Raw genomic sequence first — 18108 nt, 5'->3', positions numbered from 1 at the left:
ATAGGTATGAACTACCTATAATGTATGTATCATAAATAATTATTTAATTATACAATATTTTTATGGCATTGTATTGAGAAAAAATTGTGTACCCTTTACTTGCGTTTGAAAATATTTCTATAACAAACTATACCACGACGGCACGACTTACAAATCGAAAAAAAAATTTAGTATTTCTCCTTCAAATTAAACAAGTATAAAAAGGAGATCTATATAATATTTAACTAGGTACTAACTATAGGTATTTGAATTTGATTATTTCGGTTTCGAAACGAATTGGCCGAGATTACGTAATTATCGATGATCACGAAACAGAAACGATGAAACGATTCGCGTTTGCTGAATAATAAATAATGTTAACTATAAATAAATAGCTTTTCTTACGGTCTTTTTATAATATATAGTTTTATTGAACACATTGCCACGCATTGGTATTTGTATTGTTAATTAATACTATTTATTTTTATCATTCCGAGATGAGAGTCGGTGTAAAAGTAATAATATTATATTCACCAATTATATATCTACATAATAACTAATAAGAAACATACATTTTTCACCGTCGGTAATATATAGAAAAGTCAAAGTACCTACCTAAGAAACACATTTGCATGCGTGACCCGTGTAAAATTCTAAGCTATATTATAGTAGATATAACTATTACTGTTATTATACTACCTATTTAAATATCCATAGATTTATATTATTATACTCGATGAAAGTTGTAAATATATACAAAAATGTATAACCATACATTACATTAATGTATAACCGATTACCTACTTTACTCTTTAAAAATTTAATATACCAATTTACTGCTACTCATCTTTTATGTATGATCATATATGTATTTAAATAAATGCAAATTTAAACATCAGAAAAAATTTACATTTAATTAATGCATTTTTTATAAGAATTCTACAATTATTATATTAAAAAAGTTATTACGCAACTATTTTTATAATTTCATGTAAAGTTGTGTGTTACTTTGATATTATAATATGTTATATTATTATAATGATGTATCTACATTACTTGGGTAGGTTATACGTATATTACTACAAACTTTATAATATATTTTATATGACATACCTTTAAAGATGTTCACCGTTCACGTAGGTATTATTTCTTACAATAATAACTAAAAGTATACCTGTATACCTATAATTATACATAGGTATATTCAATATTGTATATAATGCATTTATACATCGAATGGAAAATTCCTTATTAGAATTTTAAAGCAGAAATAATTAAAAATGATAATAGTCGAATCGTGATCATCGCAATAACAAAAAAGCGGGTAAGTCGTGGATGCCGCTCTGCTGTACAGTAGGTTACTGTAATGGATGGGATTAAATTTGAATGCAATGATAGGTATCATTGTATACGAAAAACGATTGATTAAATATTGTCATATATTCTATTTTGAAACAAATATTTTATCTTTCAATTAAGACGCATTTTGCATAAGGCATGATTAATCAATTTTTCCAAAAACATTCCATGTAATTATCATAATTCATAATACCTTATTATAATTCATAGATACCTATACGAATACCTGTTTTGAGGATAAATCGTTATCATTACGCGATTTCATAAAAATTTAAAACTCAAACGCTCAAAACATTTTTCCTATAATGACGCTTCAAATTTACTCTATATCTATTTGAAGCAAAACTTATGGAAAACTTGGTGTTCAATTTTATAACCTTAGATATAAATACAAACAATATTATGAATTTTGAGCTACAAAATAATTTGCAAATATTCATGGTTTTGCCGAATTTTTGTCAATATTTGAAATTCAAATGCTAATAAAAATTTAATTTGAATTTCCGGTGGATATTTTTTTTTTTTTTGATAAAGATTGACAAATTTGTAAGGAATCTTGTATTACATTTTTAAATCTTAGGTATAAAAAGAAAAACTTTTATGAATTTCGATCTAAGATAATTTGAACATTGCCGTAATTTTTATGTATTTAGTCAAAATTTGAACTGTAAATGCTTATAAAAAAAATGTGTGACTATATATTTATTTTATTTATCAAATGCTATTGTAAAAATATTTTAGGAGCCTTGTATTAAATTTTAAAATCTTAGGTATAAAAGGAAAATTTTTTATGAATTTCTAGGATAAAATAATTTACGAATTTTCTTGATTTTTACGTATGTTGTCAAAATTAAAATTTGAATACATGTAAAAAAAAAATTGTGGCTATATATTTATTTTATTTTTCAACTGCTATTGTAAAAATATATATTATGAGCCTTGTATTAAATTCTCAAATCTTAGAATTAAAAATAAAAACTTTTATGAATTTCGATCTAAGATAATTTGAAAATTGCTGTAATTTTTACGTATTAAGTCAATATTTGAACTTCAAATGCTAATAAAAAAAAATCGTGCCTATGTATTCTTATAATTTTTTAATCACTATAAGAATAACTTATGAGGAACTTCGTATTAAATTTTCAAGTATTTTGATAGGGCCAAAAAAATTTTATCGACACTTCAAAAAAAAATTTCGACTAGTTATGCTGTACACAGACACAAAAACAAACATAAAAAAAAAAAACACACATCATTGTAAAACCAATACATTCATCACTTCGTTCAGAATCTAAAATAAGAAATATAATCTCTTTTATTGATTCATAAATGTTGATATAATCTATAGGTATATTCTATAATATTGGGTATGAACTGTTTTATAACGGTGAAAAGTTGAATGCACGTAGCACGTGGTCAATGCGTATAGGTATATTATACAGAAGTACTAGCTGCGTTCTATAGTGATGTGTGGTATTAGAAGTATTGCAACATTAATCGTTCGCAAGGAAAAAGAAAAAAATAATTTTGGATAATGGAATTTTTTTGAGATCGACATTGGTATACCTACCTTATTATAAAATATTGTACCTACTAACAGTACTAACTATTAATTTCAAGTCTTTTGGTAATTAAATAATTAGCTTAGAAAATTAACAAGTTATAGGCATCATAATATATATCATCCGATATTATTTACCTATAGAATATTTCCATATCTATTAACTTTTTCTCAAGCCCACTCATATGCTGCAGAGGTTTCTGCGTTAACTGGAAACACGGCCGCAGTACAACCGTACAACACCATACTTAATATTAATATACCTATCACCAGTCCTTCATACACTTTCATTAAACAAATTTTTCTCTCTAGATGATATAAAATCTATCATCAACCCACTTCTTACACTCTTAACTTCCGTCATTTCAAACCTACTAAATAGTTCATTTTAAATCATTCATCTTTTCATATCACACCCAGAACAGTCCTCATTCTGTCGTGTAGAGTATAAACGGTGTATTTGTAATGACTTATAATCTTTTACAAAAAACTTTAAAATACAAATATAAAAAGAGATATAGGATATGGATATAATATGGCAACGTTAATAAACTAAACATTAAATTTTCGTGTGACCAAAACATATTCTATTTATTTAAAAAATAGCATTATGTAAGTACGATGAGTATTACAGTGTACAGAAGTTTTAGTTGTATATGTTTTTTTAACGCTAGGTCGTTAGCATAGGCGCAACTTGGGTCAATTTTTTTTTTTTTTTTTTTTGGGGGGGGGGGCTAGAATTGTATAAATCACACAACCCGCAGGGGCTTCGCCACCGCACCACCGAAAGCTTATAAACCGAATGGCAACTGACAAATAAATAAATACACAAATATAAATTCATATGATATTATGATATGCAAGTTAAAAAAACCAGATCACAGATTTATAAGCAATAAGCATTTTAGGATAATACTGATTACTTATAGTAATAGTGAACTACGAGTTTTAATGTCACATATGTTACCTCTAAAATAGGTCTTACACTTTACAGGACCAGAAGTTAAATCACCAAGATCCAATTTAGAGTTTGTAGTAATTGCGGTGACTGGTTACTGCATGACGTGGTCACTCTAGTCACTATAATAGTCACACTCGCAGTAGTTCCTACCTTCATCACATTAATGTTTGTTTTTCTCCATTAGCATTTTTTGTACTTTTAGGTTTAAAAAGTCAAAATAGTTAGTAGTAGACATTGTCGTTATGAGAATTAGTCAATTAGAAAACGATGACTCGTAGTTTTCTAATTAATTTCATAACATTTTCAAAAGTGTTATGGAATAAATAGACAAAAAACAAAAGAAGCCAAAATAATTAATATTCCTGTATTATGTACAAACGCGATAATTTACAACACAATACATAAACATATTTCACACGATTCATAGGGCACACTTAGAAAATTGCCGGCTTTCGCACTTCTTAAAAACTAAAATTAAAAGGTTATAAGTTTAAATTATGTAGGTAACCATTGCTCACACTATAAGCAATTATTTTAAGCGTGAGTTACGCTAAAGTAGCTGACATTTTGGTAAAACAAATGATCTAATGATCATATGAATTTTTAAAACGAATAAAATGAGTCCAATTCACATGCAGTTGTTTAAAATTAAATTATAAACTCTGCCAGCGTTTCTCAACCAGGGATATGCGTAGGTCAAAAATAATAAAACTCTGATTTAAAATTGATATTGATATAATGATAGGATATTTTTACTGTTCAAATTTTTACCTAATATAGATGGAGGGGGGGGGGGGGGTCGCGAAGTGATTGACCATACTGGGCGCATGTAAACTCCACCGATTGCAACATTTTTTCATGTAAATTCCACTGATACATTTTTTTTTACATGAAAAAAAAATGTAAACTCCTCGGTATGTTTTTTCATAGCAGCATCGAGTCAATTTTTCCTATTTTTTTTTTTTCAATAGAGTAATAAATATATTTTAATAATAAATTCCAAATTAAAATAACAAATCGTATAAAAAATAAATATAAACGGCATTTTTTGAGGTAAAATGCATTTTTTAAGGACATTTTTGGATATTTTTTAGAGCATATTTGTATGGTTTTGAGTACATTTAAATCCGGGCCCTAATTATAATATATCAATTGTATTTTAATACGTTTAAACGTTATTCATTAAAATATTTATTGCTATTTTAAACTTCCTTTTACATTTATTTTTATTGATTAGGTAGGTGCCCAGTATTTCGAGTCACAGTTTTACAAAAATAAGAATAACCATAATACGAATATAATATTATACTTTACTGATAATTATAATTTATAAATATTTTGTTTTTCATGGCATTGATATTATTATAATAATATGTTTCAATCATTAATCGTTTTCTGTTAAGTTATTTGATATTATTTTTATTTCTAATTGTTTATCGTTTCTGTTCTGTTATCCATTATCCGCTTTCAATCGTTTATCGTTTACTGATATGTTTACTGTTACCCGTGTCAATCGTTTATCGTTTTCCGATATGTTATCCATTATCGATTTCAATCGTTTTTTGAATCGTTTATCGTTATACTCGTAACGTTATAAAAACGTTTTGAAGCCCTGCAGGTTATTGTATCTACAACGTGTACCAATATCCACTCGATTAGCGAGTGGGTTTTCTGCAGGAGCGTCATTTCAGATTTTTTCCAGGTGTACGAACTTTTAGGCAGAACAATTTTGATACTTTCACCAGGACATTAAGAGTACGTAACAGTGGTATTTGTTGTCTTCGTCTTACCAGTGCGTAATATAGCAAATGAACGATCAACAAAACACTTGTAGCTCCTTTACTTTGAAAATTATAGTGAATCGACCTATCATGAAACTTGATGGTAAGAACGCTAAGAACGTTATCTTTGTTTGTACGTTGGTTTTTTACGATAATTCAATTTTTAAGTGAGTTATGAGCATATAATATACAGTACATTAAAAATGCTCATAACTCACTTAAAAATTGAATTATCATAAAAAAAACCAACGTACAAACACAGATAATGTTCATACCATCAAGTTTCACTGTAATTTTTAAACTAAAGGAGCTACGTACAAGTGTTCTGCTGAGCGTAAATTTTTTATATTACGCACTGGTAAGACGGAGACAACAAATACCACTGTTACGTAATCTTAGTATATATATATAGGTACAGGGTGATTAATTTATCATAAAACACTCATTATTTCAAAAAGTATTGACTTTTTTCAAAATATTTTTTTACATGGTTTCAAGTTATTAAAAAACAACGTTTTCATTAAAAAATTACATTTTTAAATATTTTTTATCCTTATCATTTTTAAGTTTTTTACTTTTTTGAATGACAACATAGAGTCTTAGTTTCATATTCCAAAGCAGAATATTTTTCTAAGTATTTTGATACATAAAAATCGAATTTGGGGCTAGTATAGTTTATGAGTTATAAGTATTTAAAGTTTAGATTAGCAGAGTGGAGTGGTACGGGGTTACCCCTCAAAATGTTTGTCCACTACTCCGCTTGTCTAAACTTTAAATACTTATAACTCATAAACTACTAGCCCCAAATTCGATTTGTATGTATCAAAATACTTAGAAAAATATTCTGCTTTGGAATATGAAATTAAAACTCTATGCTGCATTCAAAAAAGTAAAACACTTAAAAAATGATAAGGATAAAAAATATTTAAAAATATATTTTTTTTATAAAAACATTGGTTTTTGAACAACTTGAAACCATGTAAAAAATATTTTGAAAAAAGTCAATATTTTTTGAAATAATGACTGTTTGATAAATCAATCACCCTGTATATAGACATAGGTAACCTATGCAAACCTATGTAAATATTCTCATATTCTATTTTATAATTCTTATTGAAATAATTATTTAAAACGACTAATGCAATTTTAAATAGCTAGCAATTCAAAGAATTAAAAGTTTATAAATTATAAATTTATATAAGTAAATAAAGCAACCAGTTAAAGTCATTTCACTAAAATTTGTAAAATGACAAAAAATCAAATGCTTATGAAAGAAAACTGTGCATAAAATGTATCTTTAAATGTTTGAATTCATAATATCAATAATTTTAATTTAGGTATATGGAACCTAATATTCAATTTTTAAGCTTTAATTATTATGAATTCAAGAAGTTCAAAAATTCTCATCGAGGCTTTAAACTTATGGATTTGGCATCGTATACATATTCGTGATCCAACACCACTGATATATATATTTTGAAATTTCATTTGAATAACTCAAACTTTTTTCCGGTCTCTTCAACTTCGACGGTAATATCACTAATATTATATCATTATATCTCTTTTTTTGTCTTGTTAGTTGTTTTTTTTTTTTTATCGCTCAGAAGATTCAATGCAAGTGAGAACCAGTTTTGTTTTCCATTATAAAGGCATTCAACTCTAACTTCACAATCACTAGTTATCAAATTAAAATACAAGCAATGTTAGCAATGTGTACTTCGGAAAATCAGAAAAAATAGCAAATGGCCAAAAGTGTATACTTAGTCACTTTAGTGATGATGGCCTAGGAATATCTTATCCATATGTTTTATAGTATTTGAGTCTTCTTGGTCTTCTATATCTTCACACGCTAAAAAATGTGATAATTTTTAAAATTATTTGAATATATAAATATACGCTGCAGAGTGCAGATACTTATATAGAAAAGTATCTAAAATACTTACGTATTTGAATACTCAGTAAAAAAAAGTTATACTCAAATGAGTACAAAAACAAATACTTTTAAAAAGTATTGGTATATATTTTTAAATACTATAACTTTCAATTTTTTTATAAATATTATTTTCTTTTTACATGAATAAAATTAAAATTAAAATAGAAAATATATAAACTAAACCGAATAAGTATTTGAAATTGAAAATTAGTATTTTATTTTATATAAAGATACTTCGAGAAAGTATTTTAATTTTTAAGTACTTACTTGGTTCAAGTATTTTTTTTTTAAAGTATTTGAATACTCAAATACTTTACAAGACTGCCTTTACAACAATTGTAATTTGTAACCTATATAGATACATGTTTAAAACTTAAAATTCAAACAATAATACCTAATTTATCAATTTAAAAATGTAATTATATACCTAATTTATTAGGTGAAACGACATTAATATTTTATTATTTTTTTTATGTTTTTGTTCATTAATATAGATATCCACGGGCCACAATAAATTCAGCTGAGGGTCGTGTGTTTGACATGCTTATATTACATGGTTAAGTTAGGTTGTTGTATTAGGGTGCACAATTTATTGTACTAATATAAGTATTTTATATCATATAAACATAAATCACACTAGAGAATTACTTTATTGAAAAAAAGGTTACCTATTCATTGGTGGGAACAATATTTTCAGACTCAAATAGTAGAATGTATATAAATTATGTGTGTTATTTTTATGGCTGTACATGCTTTTTAGTTGAATAAATGAATTAGTTTGGGAAGGCCAAACTTTTATGAATTTAGAATGATAAATTGAACGTATGAAACTGTATCTAGTTATTATCCCATTAATCTATCAATAGTAAAATAATAATCTATTACACTATTTAATTAATTATTAATATGCTCAAAATTAATATTTTATCTAAGATAAGTTTAAGTGATTATGAGAGAATTTTTATAATAATTTCAAGCGCTCTGACTGAGTGAACAATTTTTTTATTCTAATATTATTATTATTATTATATAAATTTGTGTAACGAAGAACCAATTATCAAGTATAAAAGCAATATAATTTTGTTTTCTCTTCGAGGTAAATATGTATATTTTAGTTTTGACCCTAGATTATGAACATTAAAAATATTCACAATATTCCACGCACATAGTGTATTGAAGTTACAAAATATTCGATAATTTGAAATAATCATATCATATATGTTCAAATTAAACTTTTTTATAAATGGTATTACATTTTAGATTGTTAAATATAATATAAAATATTTTATTCTAAATAATCACATAGATAGGACATAAAGTATTATCAGCCATAAGACGGTTTAAAAATAACTCAAAATTGAGTTTTTATAAAATTAAATTATGCAAAAATGTCATGGTATACCATGCACACGGTTTTTAGACCATAATATTGTTTATTACTTATTAATATATTATATTAATAAGTAATAAACGTTGAACCCTTCTATAACATAGGCATCAAATTCATATACAGTTTAGTTGTATCAAAAATTTAAATTTAGTAACATCTAATTAGAAGGTAGGATTAGGTAAATTTTTTGCATTTTTGAAACATTGAAACCTAACCTGCAATAGAAACTTAACACAACCTAATCTACCTACCTACTACAATAATTTGTGTTATTATTTAAGAAACCATTAATTTTAATTGTAGGTATATGTACTTAAGGGTAATAAACAAAAATATAGCCAAGTTATTAATTTTTTTTTTCAACCCGAAGGTTGGTTACAACTCCAATTCTCCATTCTAACCGATTACTCGCTTTTTCTTTGAGTTCTTTAAATGTTTTGACTTTTACATCAAATTTAATTTGTCCTATGTAAGAGTTACGAGGACGTCCTGCAGTTTTCTTTCCTTCTATCATACCCTCTAATATTATATTATGCAATTCTTCTGGGTGTCTCAGGGCGTGTCCGACCATTTTCCAGTGTCTTCCTCTTATTGCGTCTATGAGTATACGTTTTTCTCCCACTGTTCTAAGTACTTCTTCATTCGTTTTTTGCTCTATCCAACTTATCCTTTCCATACGTCTCCAGCACCACATCTCGAAGGTCTCAATTTGTTTTTCTTTTCGGTATTATTTATTACCCAAGTTTCACATCCATATGTTGCAACACTCCACACATATCTTTTTATAAGTTTCTTCTTGATGTTAAGATGTATATTGACCTGAGATGTATCCTAACCTAAGATGTATCTAAGTTATTAATAGCAAAGAATAAATCATACATTTTGGAATTGCTTATATAATTGTGGAATGTATTTTTTATTGATGTATAACTCAAATAACTCCACTTCGTATACAATTTATAAATATAAATAATATGAGGTTATCGTCAACATAGATACTAAACTATATAAAATATTAATACAATAATTATTATTCTATAACAAAAATGTCAACAGTATAATTAGACTTTAAAAATTTAAATTTCTTATTCTTAAAAAAAAAATTAACTACCCTGTTCTACCTACAAAAATGTCAGACTTTAAATGTTTCATTTTTTTTTTTTTTTTTTTTTTTACTTAATAACAATTCAACTACCTACCATTAAAACAATAATAATATAAATAACTGAATTCTAAGTACCCGGTAGTGTAAGTATTTACTATTGCTAATCCCATTAGTAACGTTGTTATTACAGACATCTTTGTGTGCATATTGTACCAATTAATTAAAAAATTCATGTATACATTTTTTTTTTAAAAAAACAGAGAATATGATTATGCTGCAACAGGTTTCTCATAATAGACCAATTTGATTCTGCTGACGTAAAGCATTGACTCTACTGCCTCCACCAACACCATAATATGCGCTAGTTGAATTTAACAGTCCAATTCGCTGTCGCTGTTTTCGCTGTTCCGTCATCTAAATTATACACAATAACATATAGAATAGAAAAAAGACAAATAAGCTTTTATTGGACTATATTTTTTGCAAAATGAAGTGGCCATTAAACAACAGATTAAAAACCTCAATTTGATTTAAAAACTCTTCATAAAAATAGATAGATAAAGATTTTATGTGAATGGTGATGAGATTGGCAAAGATATACCTGTTCTTTGAGTTCAGAAAGTTGTTGTGATAGTAATGCCACTAAAGTCTGTGTAGTTTCTAACTGTGTTTGTAATCCTCTAAGTTCAACCTGTTCGCCTTCGCTATCCACCTGGGCAGCCATAAGCAGTGACATTGCTCTTAAACGTGGAAACCAGTCTAGATTGCGGTCCTGTCAAGGTTTTTAACAACACACTAAATTAGAAATGTAAATTAATTATAACTGGGAGTAAAAATAATTTCTGTTTACCTTAACCATGGCATAAACATAACTTTCAGGGCCGGTGAATTCGGTAGGGTCCTTTACTTTTACCAAAACAATGAAATATAAATAGTGCCACATGTTGTGTTCACACTTAATGTGCTCTTCAAAACTTACAGTCTTATTGTCAAAAGCGGATCTGTTGAGTCCTAAAAAAAACATAATGTTTTTACAAATATGTCAACATAATTATGATTATTTTTTAACAACATTTTGCAACTTGTATTTTTAAACATAATATTCATCATTATATAACATAATAATCATGTATGCGGCTACATAACAATAACATGATATATTAGTCATAAGTGTAAATCTTTTATGTCTAAACTTTAAGGTATATCGAGCAATAAAAATACAGTATATTACATACCACACACAAAACAAGTGTTTTTCAGTATCAGTTCTTTTTGTTGCTTTTCACTACGCAGGTCAGCAAATGTATCAATGATTACACCAAAAATCAAGTTCAAAACGATAATGATAACAATGAAGAAGAATAGCAGATCATAAACAACACGTGCCACAAAAAGGGGTTCCTGTTTATAATAAAATAATGTTTTAATAATAAATAATGATGCAAAAACATAGCTATTTAAATCTAATTTAAAAGGTTGACTTTCCATTTCATATCATAATGTATTTATTACATAATAATAAGCTACTTAATACACAATAATTTAAAGAATATTTTAAATATATAAACACATAATTAATACTAAACAATTTAATAATGATTAACGATACATTATAATCAGTCATTATTTACCTGACTACTGGGCGCTCGGAGTATATCACCTATGCCACCTCCATTTCTCAAACCCTGGTTTAATGTTGTGACTATACACATGATCAACGAGTCACAAGCTCTTTCTTTCCGATCACCACCGCCAGAATCTACAAACACTGAAGATCTTGTCAAGCTGCTACCACTATCGCTGCAGACAAAATCTTCTCCAGCCGCAGCAGTTGCCGAACAAGCTTGCTGATTGTCACCGCCATTGGTGTCTAAAAAAGGAAGCAAGACAACATTTTATTCAATTGACAAATGTATTTTAGATTAAACACGAAATACAATATCTTAAACTATTTGACCTATGAAGCTGACATTTGGTTGGTAGATAGTATATATTAGGTAGGAGATGTCCACTAAGCACGGATTTTTCAAAATTCAACCACCAAAGTTAAAATAAAGTGTTGTAGGAATACAAAAGTGGCACCATTTGACATTAAAAAAAGAGATATTAAGATTGGTAAATTTATGGGAATTTATCACGGAAAGTTTTGAACATCACTATGCTGGATTATTAAATGACAAACGAAACACAAACATTTGAACCATAATATATAGTTGTATTTTGAACGGGCAACAAAGCGCACGGGATCGGCTAGTAAAATATATTGCAATCAATATTCAAGAGAGAACTCAAAAACATCTTCCAAATGTTAATTTTAATTATAATGTTAAGAAGTATGAAAACTACTTACAGCCGTTTTACATAATCATGACATGATCTAATGATTATTGTCACTATAAGGAAGTTAAAACTAATCCAAAGTACCCGTACAAATAAGTAATAAATAGTACACTCACCAACCACAACATCATCATCAACTTGTACTAGGAAATCGTCTTTGAAGAACATGTAGCCGATTATGGAGAATAAGTAGACCAGTATGAGAGCCAGAACTGCAGTCAATATTATAGACCGGCCATTGCGCGTGACTGACCGTATGACGTTTAACAATGTTTCTTCGCGGTACACGACATCCAATAACTAGAACGCATGATAAATATAAATATATTATATATTATACTATCAAACTCGAATCATTATTATTAAATTCAACCATTCCATCCTTATATTATTAATAATAATAAATTATTATCATAATAATTTAATATTATAAAATATAAATGATAATGTTTATAGCTTACCAACACACTATAGAAAAATGGATGCATACATAGGCCAAGTATACAAAACATGATGTACATTAGATGGTAGAGAATCTCAGCTGAAGCCAAAATCTGACCCAGGCGTTTGGTAAACGTACCCTGATTACCCATGATACTGATAATGTGCACACTTTTCATTACTACCTGTAATGAAAAAAAAATATATATATTTGTAAAACTTTTAGTCTTGTTAAGAAACGAATGAGCTCAAATTCGTAGGAAGAAATTTAACGAGTGAATGAAAAAAAAATCTATAGCATTAAACATGGTGTATTTTACATTGTTGTACACACGGTTTTTAATGATTATGAATCAATAATAAAGAAATTTATAAAATGTCATACATGTCTTTCACTGGCAAATTTTATATAATGATTTAAAAATTTTTAAGCACTATTTGATCAAATGGTAACAGCTATAGTTTTTTTTTAATTATTCTGGTGAAGCTATATTTTGTTGAAAATTTTGATACTCATATTATTAATTTTGGTTTTCTTGTTTATTAATTATGGCCTTTTTAAGTTTAGTAAGAGCAATAATACTTTTAATTTAAACGAATGCCAAATATTACTATAAATATACTAGAGCTAAATATATATTGTTTTAAATTTTCAATGCATATCCTTAACCATAACTTATGATATCTTTTTATATACTTAAACTGATAATCTAATAATAAATTCTATCAACAAAATATTTATTCATTTTGAGATAAATACCTACAAAATAGTAAATATAGTAAAAAGTTTTATTTTAACATACAATATAATATTAGTAGGAACTATTATTGTATTGCTATAATTAGGGTTAGGATGTTTATGACCTTAAAAACACTAAAAAATGCATGCAAATATACACAATAAATATTAAAATATGCCCTTAAAAAAAAAATCCGATTTCTAATCCGAAATGTATTTTAAATTAATTTACAACTTTTTTTATAACTTTAAACTTAAATACAAATATATAAAAATATGATATTTTGAAATTAAAAACATAGGTACTTACAGTAAATTAATATTTAAGTTAGTAAGTAATAAAGATAAGTTAATTATATACAATCGGTTTCATATTTTCTCATTTTCATTAAATGTGAAACTGACTGTGCCTACCTATGGGTTTTTAATGTTTTTATTGAGGTTTATATTGTAATTAAGTTATTTTTTGGCGAAATATGCATTTATTCATAAAAATCCCTAAATATGCAAAATAAAATTGAATGTATCTGATTCTATGTCACACAAAACAAATTTATAACTTGGTCTGCACGACTAAAATATAAAATATGCAAAAGTCATAAACATCCTAACCCTAGTTATAATTAATTGATAACTTTACATTTCTTACTCCACAGTTACTTTGCTTATGATGGTTTAAATTTTAATATTTAATTAGGTAGCTAATGTAGGTATTAGGTAATGATGGAATTCGATTACTTTTTAGTCACATTGAAAATCTATATTTAACTCGGATTAAACTGTTAAAGAACCAATTTAGAAGCCTCTATATGATTATATTATATATAATTTTAATCATATTATTCAACAATAAGAATCTAATAAAATAAAAATGTATTTATCAAAATTAATATTGTCAAGTTTCAAGAATTCATCTTTCTAAAATTCTAGAAATGAGCAATGACAATTTGTCACTAAATACAATATGTTAAATCTGCATCAGCTCTTCATTTTCCTAAAATGGTCTTACAAAATACTAACTATCCTAAACTCCACTAACTCTGGAATAGTATTCATTTAAATTTTTACTTATATATGAATTAAATTTTTGATTTTTGATGAATGAAGTAAAATCTTGAGCTATTCCTAATTTATATGGAAGTTATTTTGAGTTAGATAAAAAATAATCTTGATTTAAAATAAGCGATTTGCAAGATATTTACATGAATAGTCAATATTAATCTCTAGATTCTTTCTATCTGTCTGAAGTTGATACTATCACAGTTAACTGTGAGTTATAAATTTGTAAATAAAAACTCAAAGGGTGATGTGACCCTATCATATTCTCAAATATATTTATGTTACTAAATATTTTGCGCTGTTTTCCTGTTTTTACTTCAACGCCAGAAAGATCTTTGCTGGCTTGAAAATGATAAAGATTTACCTCAGAAACAGTATGAAACAGATATGTATAAACAATTAATTCTGATTTCATTTTATTTATTGAATTATTAGTGAAACAGGATCATCTCAATGGATTGGTACTATTGAATAATTACCGAAATATCGTCTGCACACTAGATGAAGTATTGAATAAAATGCCTAAGAAGCCGAGAAAAATTGATTTGGTGTTATCACAAAAATATAACAATTCATATGTTTTACTCAATATAATTTCCTATAGTGATAACATTAATAACCTTTATAAATTTCATGTCTATGGAACTCGACCTTCCTCATAGAAATTTCCTAGCTATAGCCCTGCATCAATGATTAATAAAATCAACACCAGATATGCTCTGTAATAATCTAAATTATTTAAGCAACAGGGGTGATGTGGAAAGTACAAAACATACCGTGATCGCACCCAATAGCCAAAGAGTGGGTTCTGGGCCAACAGACAATATCAGCCGGAGGATGGCAGTGACTACCAGAGTGGTGCGAACTGCAGCCGTCCACCTTCGTCGACTTGTCCTGGTAGTCAACAATGTACGCCTACGTCTACGGCGCCGCTGCTGTCGACGACGGCGAGTAGTTTTTCGCTGTTGTTGTTGGTCTCTGTCATCTCCAGCGCCATTATCTTCGTCTTCATCGTCGTCGTCTTCAACATCGTCAACGTCATCAGAATTATAATCGTCTCGAGCCCATATCAAAAACGCAGCTGCGAAGATTGAAGCCAGTAATCCAAGCCACACGGCTGCCGAAACATGTCCACCCAAAGCTGCAGCATTATAAGTAGTAATTTACAACACAAAACAATCAAACGTTATACTCGTATAATTATTTATTAGAAAGATTAAAAACTCATGGTTTTCGATTTTGGTTCACCAGAAAACATATATACCTACTATATTTGACTTTTAATCTTTCGGCCTTAACATATGATGTAAGAACAAATTGCAAATTATCTTTATTATTATTCAGCATTGTTGATATCTTATCAATTGAACACTTGACTTACCAGATATCATACGACGGCGTTGCCCATCGTCAACATTGTTACTACTACTACCACTACCACCATTGTCAAATGGATAGAAAAATGCCACGATAAGATTGATGATCACAGCACAATTAAACAAAATATTGCTCCACAAGGACATGAAGCTGCTAACCCAAAACAATGATGACCGTGCTACAAAAAAAGTTAATATTTCATATTAGTTTTACTACTAATACTTGTATTTGATTAATTACCTCTCAGCTTCTTTTGCCACATCATCTCGTTGAACATATCGTCCGTCTTCTCGAAAAAGTCAGAAACTTTTGATCCCTGATCATCACGTTCAGCTGTATTATAGATCTTGACTTTAGTGTCATGGGTCAAGTATTCACAAATCTCTGGTATAGGAAACACAATTTGTTCAAGTGTTCTATCATGCCTGACAATCTGCGAAAAAAAAAAAATGTTTTTAAATCTACACGATGAAGGCCACTACTACTATAGATTGACGCTTTTTGAACTACTTAATGACAGGATTTCTAAAACAACTTAATTTCATGAATTTCACACTACATTAAATTCTCATAATATGACTTAATCAATTTACTATACCTCTATTTGAGCAGTATGCGACGCATAATAAACTAGGGCTCGGTTAACTCGAGGATCGACTTGGTTTTGTTGTTGTAGTAGCTGTTGTTGCTGCTGCTGCTGCTGCTGTTGATTTTGTCCAGCTGTTGCTTGAACGCCTTCGACTTCACTACAGTACAAACTATTGGGTTTTAGCAAACCAGCCAACTCTTTATTATGCTGTGCTAACTGGTGGCACAATATATAAATGTTGTGGCCCACCTAAATGTGCATAAAATAATATTAAATTTTGTAAAAATAAATTCACTCTTAAAAATTATATAAAAATGTATATACACCATATAAGATATAGTAGTGTACTCATATTATACATGTATATAAACCTAGACAAGTTACTGAAAATTTTTAAATTTTTAACCTAACTAAAATTAAATGGACATTTCAGTTAACTTATTAACTTAATTTAAGTTATTATATCTATTAAAAAAAAATATCTATGTAAATACCCAGTAATATGGTTTAAAATAATAAAAACCATAAATATTAATTATTATTGAACACAGGAAACAGGCAATAGATTTTCTACACGTGGAATTAAATCCAAAAAATAAATGTACTTCATTGGACACTGATAACCAAATTAAAATTACACAAAAAGTCAAAAACTGAAACAAAATACTCTATATTCTATATTGTAATTCTTGAGCACCGAGGGAGCCGAGAACGAAAAGTGAACTCATGTGGGCAATGACTATTTTGTCTACTGGCAACATTGGATGTTTATAAGTATAAATATTTGAAATGTAAATATATATGAGCATAACCCAATTGATTTAAATATATAAACTTGATAAAATAATAACTAATATAAATAATAATTTATTTATGGTGAAAATATTTTATATTATGTTTTTGAGGATTGTACATTTGAAATTAATGATATGAATCTATATCAATATATCATATTATTTATTAGTAGAGGTCGGATTTTTATGATTTTAAATATTTGTTTCTAGTCTATGCAGTTAAATGGGAGTGAGAAATCTTTACGATTCATGAAACACAGAAATCATAGGAAAAGATTTATTTTGCATAAAAAAGCATATTTTATGGATTAGAGAATATTTGAGAATATTTTTGTAATATCGGCATATAATGAATATATATCACGTATATCAGCACTTTGATAGGTATAATGTTCACTAAATAATTCTGTTTATAAATAATTAATTTCTTGGTTTTAATAAAAATTAATCTACAGGTATTATAACCTTATCGATTGCGATAGCACATAGGTTATTTCGTTAGCTAAAACAAATTTAAAATAAGTTTAAACTGGTTTTTCTTTTTAATATTAAAAGAATATTTTGCATATTTAAATACATAAAACATCATATATCTGGTATTTTAAAAGAATATTAAAAGAATATATTGCCTAATTTATGCGACATAAAAATATCATATTTTAAGGATTTTAAGAGAATATAAATCTGACCTCTACTTATT

At 27.5% G+C, this 18108-nt stretch overlaps 1 protein-coding gene across 2 annotated transcripts in view; it reads right to left on the bottom strand.

Annotated features, from left to right (window-relative positions):
• Positions 1-9856: 9856 nt before the first annotated feature.
• Positions 9857-18108, bottom strand: part of Itpr (Inositol 1,4,5,-trisphosphate receptor) — a 35106-nt gene continuing 26854 nt past the window's right edge. For both annotated transcript variants that reach the window (XM_015517928.2, XM_015517930.2), the window contains 11 exons: positions 16624-16863; positions 16266-16458; positions 16030-16203; positions 15425-15789; positions 12871-13035; positions 12526-12709; positions 11701-11939; positions 11305-11470; positions 10920-11080; positions 10671-10841; positions 9857-10483 (listed from right to left, as the gene is read on the bottom strand). In XM_015517928.2, coding sequence (XP_015373414.2) covers positions 10358-10483; positions 10671-10841; positions 10920-11080; positions 11305-11470; positions 11701-11939; positions 12526-12709; positions 12871-13035; positions 15425-15789; positions 16030-16203; positions 16266-16458; positions 16624-16863 — 2184 coding nt within the window. In that variant the 3' untranslated portion in view covers positions 9857-10357. The remainder of the gene's footprint in view (positions 10484-10670; positions 10842-10919; positions 11081-11304; positions 11471-11700; positions 11940-12525; positions 12710-12870; positions 13036-15424; positions 15790-16029; positions 16204-16265; positions 16459-16623; positions 16864-18108) is intronic.

This window comes from Diuraphis noxia, unplaced genomic scaffold (genome assembly GCF_037042655.1).
Source record: "Diuraphis noxia isolate RWA-SAM2 unplaced genomic scaffold, SU_Dnox_SAM2 contig0001, whole genome shotgun sequence".
Lineage (NCBI taxonomy): Eukaryota > Metazoa > Arthropoda > Insecta > Hemiptera > Aphididae > Diuraphis > Diuraphis noxia.
The sequence above is the reverse complement of the archived record's forward strand: the minus strand, read 5'-3'. Positions and strand labels throughout refer to the sequence as shown.